General features: G+C 43.6%; 1 protein-coding gene across 4 annotated transcripts; it reads right to left on the reverse strand.

Annotated features, from left to right (window-relative positions):
• Positions 1–693: 693 nt before the first annotated feature.
• mdc1 (mediator of DNA damage checkpoint 1) lies at positions 694–12,631 on the reverse strand. Of its 4 annotated transcripts, none has more exons than XR_004898501.1 (12): positions 11,699–12,257; positions 10,980–11,576; positions 10,822–10,900; positions 9,427–10,676; positions 9,140–9,202; positions 5,614–8,999; positions 5,017–5,154; positions 4,353–4,535; positions 4,080–4,205; positions 2,191–2,301; positions 1,682–2,095; positions 694–1,537 (listed from the first exon to the last, which is right to left on the reverse strand). XR_004898501.1 is itself a non-coding variant. In XM_036006090.1 (12 exons), exons 2-12 carry the CDS (start codon positions 11,832–11,834, stop codon positions 1,892–1,894), a joined length of 6,273 nt encoding a protein of 2,090 aa, XP_035861983.1. In that variant the 5' UTR covers positions 11,835–11,863; positions 12,539–12,631; the 3' UTR covers positions 694–1,891. The 4 variants fall into 4 exon arrangements, 3 of the variants coding, with proteins under 3 accessions (XP_035861983.1, XP_031155562.1, XP_035861984.1); XM_036006090.1 differs by adding an exon at positions 12,539–12,631 and having other exon boundaries at positions 694–2,095; positions 11,699–11,863; XM_031299702.2 differs by adding an exon at positions 12,539–12,560 and having other exon boundaries at positions 694–2,095; positions 11,699–11,860.
• Between the last annotated feature and the right edge of the window lie 480 nt (positions 12,632–13,111).

Raw genomic sequence — 13,111 nt, forward strand, 5'->3', positions numbered from 1 at the left:
TTCATGACAACTGTATGTGAGAGAACTGATTGAACAAACACAAAATAAGTCTTAATCATTATATATATCCATAATTTCTCTCAAAATTTTCAACAAAAGTATATTATCTGTCGATTGGATCACCTTTTGATTATATTTAGCCAATAAGATACCAGAATAATCAAATCTGCACATTTCAACCCCAAATGTAACATTTGTTCACCGTCCAATCTTAAAATACAAACAATCCAGATGTGTCAGAAGATGCTCATCTGTTTAGTCTACAACCCAAAGTGTCAACAAAAGCTCTAGCCTCAGTGATCCTCAAATTAAAGAACTTCAGAGGAGTAAATCTGGCAATGTTAAAAGTCAAAGAGAGATCCTCCTCAGATAAGGGTCTTCATTGTTGAGTCTCTTCATTGATGAGTCCCAGGTCTACGACCGTGACACCAAAGTCCTGAAATCAGTAAAATCTACTTTGAGCTTGAAGGTTCATTCTTGACCTTGGAACTAGCATTTTGGCAAAACAAAAAACAAACAAAAATCTCAATCCACTTCCTTAATGTTTGTCTGCAACGCTTTGAGCCAAATCTTGTGGTTTTCCTCAACTGAGCACACATCAAAACCTAAACAATACAGATGCTACGAGTAGCATATAATAAAGGACTAAAATATCCAGAATAAGTATAAAGTTGCAAAAATAAATACACATAGTTAAGCATAATAGAAAAGATTTAATGTTTTCATTGGTAACTGACAGATTTCATGATTTGATACTAACACAAACTTGGTGTTGAGATATTAGCTATTAGACAGTTCTAAAATCAAACTTGGTTACAAGCTAATGAGTCATCTTTAAAACACCAAACAATACAGCTAGTTGAAAGATGTACTGTGGATCAGGAGAGAAACCAAATGTGAGTTCTGTACACTGGTCTTTTTTAACAGCATGTATAGACAAACAAATAAATGTATGACCATAAGATATTGATGTAAAAGCAGCATCAGCATTCAGGTGCCTTTATATCAGGCCTTACTCCTGGAAGTAAAAGGATTGGATGAAGCCTTAATGGAGTAGGTGGTGGTGGTTAATGGAGACAGAGGAACAAGAAACACTCGTGGGTTTGTGATTACCTCGGTAAAAAAAGGCACTATGCACTTCTTATTAGGACAGGATACAAGCTCTTTCCACTGACCATCGCAGCTGATGTATTTCAAATCAGACCCTTGTCGGTTCCACTATTCAACCACCCAAACATGAAATACACAACTCCCACTTCACATCTGGTTTCCTGCCAAACTGGCTGATTTAGCCAAAGCACCTAGCACATTAGAGAGTAGCGCCTATTTAGCAGTGTAAATTCCTGCTCTGCTTGTTATCATTGTAGAAAGAGAGGGGTGGTGCACAGGGGAGAATGAGATGAGGACAGGACAAGGAAGGTTGATGGGTAATTCTTCCCCACCCTGATTAGCAGCAACATCGCTTTTAGCTTTTGCAACTTTAAAAACTGCATTTTTACATGTACAAGGCAAAAGGTAAAATTGCAACAAAAAAAGACTGTACTGAGAGTAGGTTTTTGAAAACTTGAAGACACTTCAGCCCTTTGGTCAGCTTCTTAAATGTAGTTTCTTCCATCGCTCTCTTGCAAAACAGGATGCTGTACATGTAAAAAAAACCTTTTTTTTTTTTTTTTTTTTTTACATTTGACAGCTAGCACTGTAAAACTGCACCCATGCTAATACATCCACAATGTGTTACAATACATTTTTCAAGTCTTTCATACAGACAAACAGCTGACTCACTAGTGTTTGTACCGGTCTCTAATTTGAAAGGGAATCTATAAGCGATGGATAACCCCCACTGTGGCAGATTTTCACAGACGACAGGTTTTTACAGTATACCCTGGTGGTGCTAAGTCTTCTTTCTGCTCCTCCCCCTGCCTCCTGCAGGCTGTAGAGTATTTCTAGGGGCAGAGAGTGTGTGGGTCTGAAGGTCAACTTTCTGCTGAAGGATCCCTGTGAGAATAAACTCAGCCGTGACGACTGGGAGAGATGCAGAGAGAGCCGGGCTACACAGCAGCCAGTCCTCCTCGCAGGAAATAACTACAGTCTGAGGCTGAGAGGGAGGAGAGTGACAGAAAATATATAACAACAGATATATTGAATGTTACGTTAATTTACTGTATCTGACTGAGAAAGTTTGTCTGGTACCTTGTGAGAAGAGGGCAACTTAGGAAGAAAGGTAGCTCCACTGCAAGAGATGATGTCTTTCATATGAACTGGCTCTGGTTTCACAGACTTTGTAACATGGATCTCATACCCCTAAGAGAAAAAGAACAGAAGACAATAGATGCAGTACACGACATGCGTCTAGGCCTGTCACGATAACAAATTTTGCTGGACGATAAATTGTCCCAGAAATTATTGCGATAAACGATAATATTGTCGTTCTGAGACCATTTTCATCTAATATAATGATAATGGCATAATAATGCAGGTACACCTTTTCCAAATATCCACAATATGTCTTTGATCTCCTTTAGTATGTCGTCTTTCACGCTGTTGTACAGTTGTGGAATTGCCGTTTGTGACACGTATGTTCTCCCAGGCAATTCGTACTGGCTGTCAAATGTTTGCAACATTTGTTGAGTGTTTGTGCGATAGACTACAGACTGTACTACATTTAACAATTATTTATTAAACACTAAATATTACATTTAAATAATATATAATTAATACATTATATCTATATATATGGCTTTCTGCCACTTGGCGAGTAAATGTTTGTATCAAAATAGTTCTGTTTTTCAGTCTTCATTTTGGTGAAGGTGCAGCTACTTTTTTCTGCTCCTCTGCTGTCTGCAGGTCGGAGCTTCGCGGGGGAGGGCCGACTTCTGTTTATCAGTGAACAGAAGTGATGTGGTGGCTGGCTATCGTTTACCTCAGGCTAATTAATTAGCTAGTAAGTGGCGATTTTTGGCAGTCAGCCTTCCAAAAGAAAGCACAATGAAATGAAATAACCATCATTAACCGTTGACCGACAAGCAGCTAACGGAGTCTCAGTTCACCGTCTGGGAGCCTCTGACACACTTTCCGCACTCCGTGTCCGCGGACAGCTCTAGGCTTGTACGGGTTAATGTTCTGTGCATTGTCGGACACATGCAGCCACTTTCCTGAAACCGCTTGCGAGACTGACAAGTCCACAGCGGCGTGTATGTCCGAGCCTCTCTCCTTCTCTCCTCCGCTCATATACTTTTTTTTGACGGCGCCTTAACTGCAAAGTGCTGCGGGAAACCCTGCTCCAATCTCTCTCTCTCTCTCTCTCAAGAGTCCCGCCCACACAAAGACCATGCGACTGACAAGACGGTTCACTCCTCGTTACGCTAAGGAACCGAGAGTGGTCCTCTAGTCTCTTTGGTAGAGAGAGAGACAAGGAAAACAAACAAGCATGCAAATGGAAATTATCGCGGCCGGAACAATTATCAAGCTCATTTTTTTTATCGTGCGATTAATTGATTTATTGACTATCGCGACAGGCCTACATGCGTCTATACAAGAAATCAATACAAGGCTCTTAGGAATGGAATTTTGTATTACATGTGTACACCTGCCCCGTTTTTTAGCCAGCATCAGCATGGTGTGTGGTATCCAACTATCCCTTTACAGCTATGCTACTGACCTGAACAATGCAGGGTAGGAAGAGTATTTAACAGAAATGAAACCATTACTGCATGCTTCCCTCACGAAGTGCCAATAAAACGTAACCAGTACAGTACATTAACAGTAAGTGTTAATGTCTTCCCACAAGCCAAAGTGTAATGGTAAACAATCAATACTGTGCTCATGAAAATATTTGGGCATGTTCAACAACAAAGAGGCTGAGCTAAAAGCAATGCTTGATGGTAAAAACTCAGATTTAAGATCTTTGGGCTGAGGATGATTCTGGACTACCATCATGACTCACTATTCCTCACTGTCAATATTATCCACCACCCCGTGCCATCTGCCAAGGGAAATGCCACAATGCCACTCAATCAACCTCTCCCTCAGAAAAAAAAAATATAAGTACAGAAATAAAGGCATGACAGAGTTAAGAGTACCTGTAAGAGAGACTGACTGCTGGCAATCCTCAGAGACTCCTGCAGGCAGAAATTGAACTTCTTTTCCTGCTCCAGGTCCTTCACAACGAAATCATTAGGAGACAGGAAGCTCCCAGCCTTACCACTCTAAAAACACGGGGAGACAACAAGAGCAGTGAGTGTCTATACGAGTCTGTATACAAGTGTTCTATTTGTGTATATGCTTCCACATTCATTTATCAGAGAGAGAAAACTGCTCTGGGGCCCATTTGACCTGCTAATATAGCAACTAACCTTTTCCAGCCAGTGTGTGGTGACAATGGGAACTCCTTTAGCCACGGCACACAGGAACTTGACAGTCCTGCGCACCTTATCAGTCACCAGACAGTTCATGTCTGCCACACCTTTAGCCATGCTGCCTCCCAACCGAGCCAACACTCTCTCCCCTACTTCATCCACCACGCCGGTGAACAGCACCTGAGAGAATGACAGACACACTGAGTTGTTGAGGTCTAAAGCCATGTTAACTCACACGAGGCTGATTGAACAGATTTCTGGTAATCTGTCATCCTATGAGTTTAAAAATTTGGAAAAAGAGGGCAATAAAACAAGTCTGATTCTGGTCCCTGTAAAGTTAGCAAAGGACAGCATTGGTCATGAATGTCATCATACGTTGATACATTTTGGTTGAATTTTCTGTAGCTGGCTCAAATTAAATCCTCACTCCCAATAGATAACAGAACAGTGTGCTTAGAGGAGATCCAAGCCGTTATTTGGTGCAACCTAAGCTCAAAAGCAACTGCCCAAACAAACCAAAATTAATAAAAAAGTTGGACTAAATTGCTCTAATCTCCATCGGTGTGAACGCACCCTTAAACTGTGTTTCTCATTACGGCCAAATTACATTCTAGTGCATCATTTTGGACAAATATGACCACGTGTAAAAGACATATAAAACCTTGTAGTCCTGGCTGGCAGCTCGTAATCGACCACTAGCTGCCGGGGACGCAGAGGAGGAGCGAGGGGTCTTTGCCACAGGTGAGGAGTCCACAGGAGCCTGTCGCTTCCGGGATCCACTGCTGGTTGGAGTCTGGGGCTGTTAAATGGGAGAGAAGGGGGGAGGGGAGACAAGGACAAACCAACAAGGACAAAGCATGAAACACACAAGGAGAATGATGAGAATAAGAGCAGTAAAGAAAGCAAAGATCACAAACGTTAGAGTAGGAAGTGACTGTGTGAGCACTAAACCACTTAATTCATTAGTGCATTAATGGTGATGCAGAGCAGGTCAGACTACTCTTGTTGCTGAGAGGGTTGGAGAGAGGTAGACAGCCCCTGATGTTGATTGCAATACATTATGATGGTTGGAAAGGCTTTGGCCAAGGTAAAAGCCTTCCTTTTCAAGGACAGAAGTTCCTGGACACTAATTATATACTACCCAGTTTTCCGTTTGGTCTGATTTATGTTTCAGCCCTAATGTATTTTTGTCTCAATCAAGACAACAACTTCTAAAACCTTAAAATGTCCAATGCATGTTTAAAAGTGATACAGTCACCTCTGATGCCTCCACATGTGGATCCCGTTCAACAGATGTTCCACTTTCTCTCTGCTCCTCTTTCTTCTTTTTCTGGACCATTGATGGCCGACCTTTGCCTCTCCTCTCAACAGTCTCCTCCTCCATTTTCTCACGCTCTTCTTTCACCTGCCCTTCAGTGGGAGAATCTTTTGCGTTCTTCTTTGCTTGAGCGCTGGATGCTCTACCTCTTCTTTTAGCTTGGACTGGAATGTCATCTTTTGTTTCACCATTTGCTTCTTCCTCTGCTGCCTCTGGTGTTTGGGCTTTCTCCTTCCCTTTCAACACTTTGGCGCTACGGCTGGAATCCTCTTCTTTATTTGCCTGCAACTCTCTTTTTCTTCCTTTTCTTTTGTCTTTAGCCTCATCTCCATCACTGATTGCAGGAGCTACTGGTGCCTCCACAGTCTCGCTCTTGACCGCTTTTTGGCCTCTGACATTCCTTTTAGGCAGAGGTGAATCTTCACTGGCACATCTCTCCTCCTGATTAGAAGGGCCTTGCTCATCTGCAGCAGCAGGTTCAGAGCTATTTTCATTGGCTCGCCGTCGCCCTCTTGTGGTACTAGCCTGCTGAGAGTCTGCCTTCTCATTTTCATCCTCATGGGGAACCTCATTAGAGGATTCCTCTTCTTTCCTGCTCTTCCTGCCTCTGGCTGTAGGTTTGGGAGCCAAATTCAGTTCACTCTGACTATTGACAGGAGGGATGGAGTGTGGCTCTGCTTCTGTTTTCCTCCCTCTTCCACGCTGCCTGCCTCCTCTTCCTCTGCCCTGAGAGCTCACGCTGCAGCTGGAAATCTCTGAGTTGAGGGAGTTGGTGGAGTTGGACCTAGAACGGACTCCCTGAGGAGAAACCTCATTACTTGTTACTCGTGTTGCCTCTGCAGCCACCGTCCTCCTTCTATTGCTGCTTCTGACGACGGCTGCCTGGGGTGGCCCACTGGTCCCCTTTGCTCCTCGGCCTCGGCCTCTCCCCCTGCTCCCCTGGGTGTTCACACTTGAAGCAGACCTCTCTGAGCTGACAGAGTTGGATGAGTTAGAGCGAGATCTGGTTCTCCTCGCTGGGACATCATCATTGGCTGATACGGTTGAGTCTTGTTCCGGCTCGGTTGTACACGGGGCAGCAGTTGTTCTGGCTGCTCTTCGACTTCTTGCGGGTGTTTTGGGCTTGTTTTCTTCTTGCTCTTTTTCTTGTTTTTCTTTCTCCATTCTTTCTCGTTCTTCCCTCTCCAGTCTCGCCTGGTGTTCTTGTTCCTTCCTCTCCCTCTCAAGTCTCTCTTCTTGTTCCCTCTTTGCCATTTGCAAGCTTTCTTTTTCTCCTTGTTCCTTTCTTTTTTCTATCCTCTCTTTCTTCTCCCTCTCCAATCTCTCCTTCTCTTCTCTCTCTGCCTTTTCCTTCTCCAATCTCTCCTTTTCTTCTCTCTCTGCCTTTTCACGTTTTAATCTCTCCTTTTCTTCTCTTTTTGCCTTTTCACGCTCTAAGCTCTCTTTTTCTTCCTTCTCCTTTCTTTCCCTGCCCAATTGTTCTTCTTTTTCCTTTTGTGCCTTATCAGCTCTTTTCTTTTCTTCTTGTTCCTTTCGTTCCCCGTCTATTCTATCTTTTTCTGCTCCCTCCTGTGCAAGTCTTAACCTTTCTGCAATTATAGCCTGCAATCTTTCTTGCTCTTCTTGTTCCTTTCTTTCCTTTTCTATCCTCTCTTTCTCTTTCCTCTCCTTCTCTTCTCTCTCTGCCTTTTCACACTCTAATCTCTCATTTTCTTCTTGTTCCTTTCTTTCACTGTCTATTCTATCTTTTTCTGCTTTCTCCCGCTCAAGTATTAACCTTTCTGCAATTTTAGCCTGCAATCTTTCTTTTTCTTCCTTCTCTTTTCTTTCCCTTTCTAATTTGGCTTTCCTCCTTTCTTCTTCTTCCTTCATTAGGTTGGCTTTTTCAGTGTGCTTGTTTCTCCCCGTTTGAAGCCTTTCTTCCTTATCCTCATTATCTTTCTGTTCCCTCATGGATTTTTTTCCTCCAGCTCCTTTAGCCTGCACTACCTCCTCCTCTTCCTCACTCTCCTCCTCATCAGGCCTTGCTTTTCCTCTCCTTCCTCTGGTAGTTGGCAAAGCTTTATTCTTCCCTCTTGTCCGTCTCTTGGGAGGTTCAGAACTCTCTGCCTGCTCCTCTGCTTCTCTTAATCTTGCCCTCGTCCCTCGTGTACCTCTAATAGTGGTGCCACTGGTTCCAGCTTCAGATTGTCTCCCCTTTCCCCTCTGAGGCTGCAGACCCGTTTTTGTTTCCAAGGGCTGAGTTTCAACAGTGGAGGACTCAGAATTAGTGAGCGGTTGTGTCTCCTCTTCTTGAATTTGCTGTGGCCTTGCTGTTCTTTTTCTAGGACCTGGACTTGAGTCTTCTTCATCGCTTTGCTCACTGTCGTATGTACCCATGGGCTGAGTTTCAACAGCAGAGAGCTCAGAGTTTGGGAGTGTTTGTGTCTGCTCCTCTCCAAACTGCAATGGCTTTGCTTTTCTTATTCGTGGACCTGGAATCAACTCATCATCACTTTCTTCATCGTCACTTATACGCACTGGCTGAGTTTCAGCTAGAGACACAGCTTCACTGAGGTGGCTCTTCTGAGGTTGAGCTGCCTCCCCATGTTCTTCCCTCTCATCTGTTCCACTCTGTGGTGTGGGCTTAACTTCTAGTATAGAGGAAATAGGATTTACTTTATCCAAACTCTCCTCCTCCTCAAAGGCAGACATTGGTCGGGTTTCAGCCATGGCGAGAGTAGATGAAGTAGGAAAGTCGAAAGCCTGAGTCTCAGCAGTAGCAGTGTTTTTTCTTTCATCTTCATCGGTTTCATCCTCTGAATCAGTGGAGGGCTCTAAAAGATATGCCTGTGTTGCTTCTAGGGCCAAATCTAACTGACCTTCTTTAGCAGACATGACTGAACATCGGGCAGGTTCCTCATTCTCTCCATAGGCCTGCGTAGCCTCCAGATTTGAATCATTCTGCATGGAGGTTCTGTCTGCATTTGAGATGGCTCCATATTCTTGGGTATCTTCCAGATTCACACCCCCCACTACAGAGACAAAAGCTTGGGTGCTCTCCATTGCTAGAGCTTGGCCCTGACCCTGAGCCTGCAGGTGGTTGCTGTCAGACGATCCCAGCTGGAAAGACCCTCTTCTGCTGGACTGTTTGTCTTGTTCATCCTCAGAAGAGTCAAGGCCGAAAGCTTGGGTGGGGTCCATGGTGTGGTCCTTTGGAGGGTTGGCCTGGCAGTCTCTGGTCTGAAGAACGAAGGACTGCGTCTCAGCCACGACAAATTCCTCATCCTCCTGGCTGTCTGAGACAGTAGACAATGGTATAGGTCTTATAGCAGGGGCTACCGCACCTGGGAGATTGGGGATAGACAAAATAAAGATTGTGCAAGGTCTTAATATATTTTCCATCTGCTATACCCAATGTCTTAGAAACAGGCACAACGTTATGTGTAATTTGACTAAGCATTACTATCAAAAGCTATTTACTCACGTCTAAATGGACTTGTGGAGGGGCTCAGGAAAGCCTGAGTCTCCATGTCTTCCACTTCTCCTTCTGAAACCATCCCAAAAGAGAAAATAACTAAATTAAAAGGTAATTTAAACACACTTATGTGCGTTATCTATATTATATATAGAATAAAATCTACGTTCCTTTCATTGATTATTTGGAGAATCTAAACAATAAATCGAGAAATTGATCGGCAGCTGAAACAATAATAAAAGATCATCTTTAGCTTCAGCTTTAGGTTCTCATTTGAAGACTGATTGACTGTTTACCTGACACCTGTATAGGAGTGGAGCAGTTCTGCTTAAGAGGAACCAGAAACCTAGGTGTATTTTCTCTGGGCAAGCTAGGAATCTGGCCCTCACAGGCCTCTCCAAAATCCACCTTCTCATCTTCCACATCTGTGTCACTGTCCACTCTGAGGTCGTCTGGATTAACATCTGTGTCTGCTTCCGACTCTGACTGAAGAGCTTCTGATGTGGTACCAGGACCCACTGACAAGGTTGGGACAGCAACAGGTATGACCAGAGGAGAGCCGTCTTCCACATCTGTGTCGCTGTCAGACAAAATACCCAAATCAGCTCTTGCGTCTGCAGCGGTGCATGATTCTGTGACAGCAGACACCATCGAGGGTTCACTGATGGCAGGGGCAGGAATAGCTTCATCATCTGTGTCACTGTCTGGATGCAGGCTGTGAGGCGCAGGAGGGGTGGATTCAGGCCCAAGTGGCGTGATATCTAATCTAGTGGGAATTTCATCTATTTTAGAGCATGTATTATTTGTTCCACGTTTCTTTTCTTCTTCCTCGTCAACATCTGTGTCACTGTCTAAATGGAAATCTTTCAGCTGCGTTGAAGGAGCAGAGTCAGCTGTGTGTGTGCTCTGAATTGACGTGGGTTTTGCTTTTGTAGCAGCGTCTGACACAGGAGCATCGTCATCATCCACATCAGTGTCACTGTCCATAGTGATGCCCTCTGGCCGAATAACTGAAATGACATGAGGAGGGTTGGTGTGGTCAGCAAAGGAAGGCACAGATTTGGGAACTTGGTCTGAGGCGTAATCATCTTCATCGACATCTGTATCACTGTCCATGTGAAGCTGGGCTGTGTCTGGTGGCTGATCAGCTTGTTGGTTTGTATTCATGGTCACAGGACCCGCAGAGGCCACTCCTTCCTCCTCTCCCTCTATATCAGTGTCACTGTCCATGTGAAATTCAGGGATCACATCTGTGACGATTGATGGTGTGGATACAGGCAATTCATCTTCTCCTGTAAGACTGACATTGCTTTCCTGTTTCACTGGCACATGCTGTCCACTTTCCTCAGACTTTCTCCCTCTGAGCGCTGCTCTTTCTTCTTCCCTTTCTTCCTCCTCTTCACTGTCATCCACAACCGCAAGTGCCTTTTTTTTCATCGGCTGCTGTCGCCCCACATCTAAGTCTGTCTCCTCCTTGCTAAAGCTGACATGTCTGTAAGGCCTATTTTTAGTGGAGGAGGACGGTGTGATGGGACTTTCATCCTCACTGTAAAACAGTAAAAAGAAAACGTCAAAAGCATTATAATTCAGAAGTGAAAGAAGGAATAAACTGTATAGAAGAACATACTTGAAGGGATTAGTCTGTGTTATACTTGTGTAAAAAACCCTAATGTAAGATGTTGCTAATATACCTTTCAGGGACAATTTTGTTTGGGGGACTCAGGAATGTTGAACACGTGGGACTTGATTTAAAGGAGTCAGAATCAGACACTGTAAAAGATAACGAAGAGGTAAAACATCAGATAAAAAAAGGGCTTAATTTCTATAAATATTTACATTATTTACATACCCAAAGCCTTGCGCCTCCTGTCTCCTCTTTCTCCGTCTGAGTCTGAGCCAGATTCTGGGACCAGGGTCCCCTGTGGCTGGGTTGGAGTTTGCTCAAAGGACAGGCAACTGGTTCTGATAGGATTCTTCCTTGTGTCCTCCTGATCAGGTGAAGACACCCTAGTTTTTGTACCACCGTTGACACATTTCTTGCTGCCTGTGATTGTGTCACCTCCCTTTTCTCCTGAGGCATCTGGCAACGGGGCCTTAACCCCTGAATTTCTGCTTACAGGAGTCCTCATGTCCCCTTGAGAAGGGAGTGTGTCTACAGCGCAGCTCACATACTGACATGGGATGTCTGCCACCACCAAACTGTCACGTTCACTGAGGGCATAGCGTACATTAGGAGTCAGCTTTAAGCGGCCCTTGTGGGTCCCATTCATGCTCCCTAGGTCCCAAACCAAAGCCTCTACGTCCACTTCACTGTGACAACCTCTTCTCCTGTAGACAGAGACGCAGATCGTAGCGTGCTGTTTGGATATCGAGGGTGCTGGCAAAGGCAGGGTGCAGGTGTTGGGGTCACGGCCCAGCACATTATCTCCCAGGAAGAGTGGTAACTCTGGGTGACAGAGAATGTCCATCAGAAGAAATACACAGACAAGACCTGTTCATGCAAGTTAGGCAGACTGTGCATAAATCAACAAACCATAGGTGTAATAACCGCAACAATAAGCCACTCACCTGTCTCAGGGATGTGCTCATTTTTTAAGATGCACAGTTTAGCCAATGGTGGTCCCCTCTTATTTTTATTCTCCTCTTCATTTTCTTCCTCATCTGACTCCAAGATTGAGTCACAGATCATCTGAGTAGCATCCATTTCTCACACAGGGTAAGACAGGGCGACTGTTACACGTAAACACAGATATAAATGGCTATTAAGACTTTAATTTTAACGATTAATAATTCCCCCAACGGTACCTTTAACTGGCCTTGAGAACATAGCCTGATATGCATGAACTAACTAGCGTCAACGTTAGATACTAGGCAACTCCGTGCGGCTAGGGTTAGCCTAAAGAGCTTATTGATGATCTCTTCAGCTATACTTTTTGTTGTATTATTGCTAGCTAACAGCGTAAAGCAACGCGGATACAACTTTCTAAACGTGTATGAACATCTCATCAAAATCACGTCATAGCAACCCCACTTCCGGTCAGCATAAAAACAAAACTACCGAAAATACGTTACCCGCCAGTTTGGGTAACGTTAACGTGAATTCAAACGTCAACATTACAATTTCAAGTAGCTACTGTCACTGTATAATGTCGCCATTATTGTCAATAAGTAGCAAATAATATTCTCAATTTAAACATTTGCTACTACTTCTCAAGAAAATAATCCCAATTAACGTTAGCGTTAACTATCAGAGCAGTTAACGTTACCTTGAAAATTATGAAGGAAGTGTACATGATTAAACAAGTGGCATGACCGTAAAACGTTAGCTCATATGTAAATTTGCAATGTGGGTGCAATACGAGTTTGTCTTAACATAATCTGGAAAAAAATATTTACTTTGATTCTTACCTTCACACGCTTTGCTCAGTGTGGGGGGGTAAGATAAACGGAAAAACGTGCACATCCTGGAAGAATCGACTACGCCCACAAGAGGCGTTCCCACTGAAAGCGATTGGCCAATATACCAATCATTCATAATGGGCTCTGTTTCCATTGGATATTTAAACATCAGTCCTACTTTAAAAGCCTCTGATTGGACCAACATTCCCCGCACAACCACAAGCCGCACACACGTATCTTAAAGGTACCTTAATCACAAAGTTAGCGTGATACCGTAAATACCGTATCATCCAGTCTAAACTGGTCCATCTGTCGTCATGAGTTAGACAGTTGTTAGCTAATTAGAAATGTACTATAGATAAATAAAATAGTAACAATAATTTAGGCTTAAAACAATGTAACATAACCAGGGGTTTCAAGCATGGATGTAATATAAGAACATGGGATTCCATTCTACAGATCTGCTTCATTTTTTATTTTCACATTTTTTGGCGCAAGGCTCGACAACTGACCTGGCTCCCCAGAACTCAAGGGGCCCCAAACAAATGTTTTTTTTTTTTTCAATATTTAACATTTGTAACA

Source organism: Sander lucioperca, chromosome 10 (genome assembly GCF_008315115.2).
Source record: "Sander lucioperca isolate FBNREF2018 chromosome 10, SLUC_FBN_1.2, whole genome shotgun sequence".
Lineage (NCBI taxonomy): Eukaryota > Metazoa > Chordata > Actinopteri > Perciformes > Percidae > Sander > Sander lucioperca.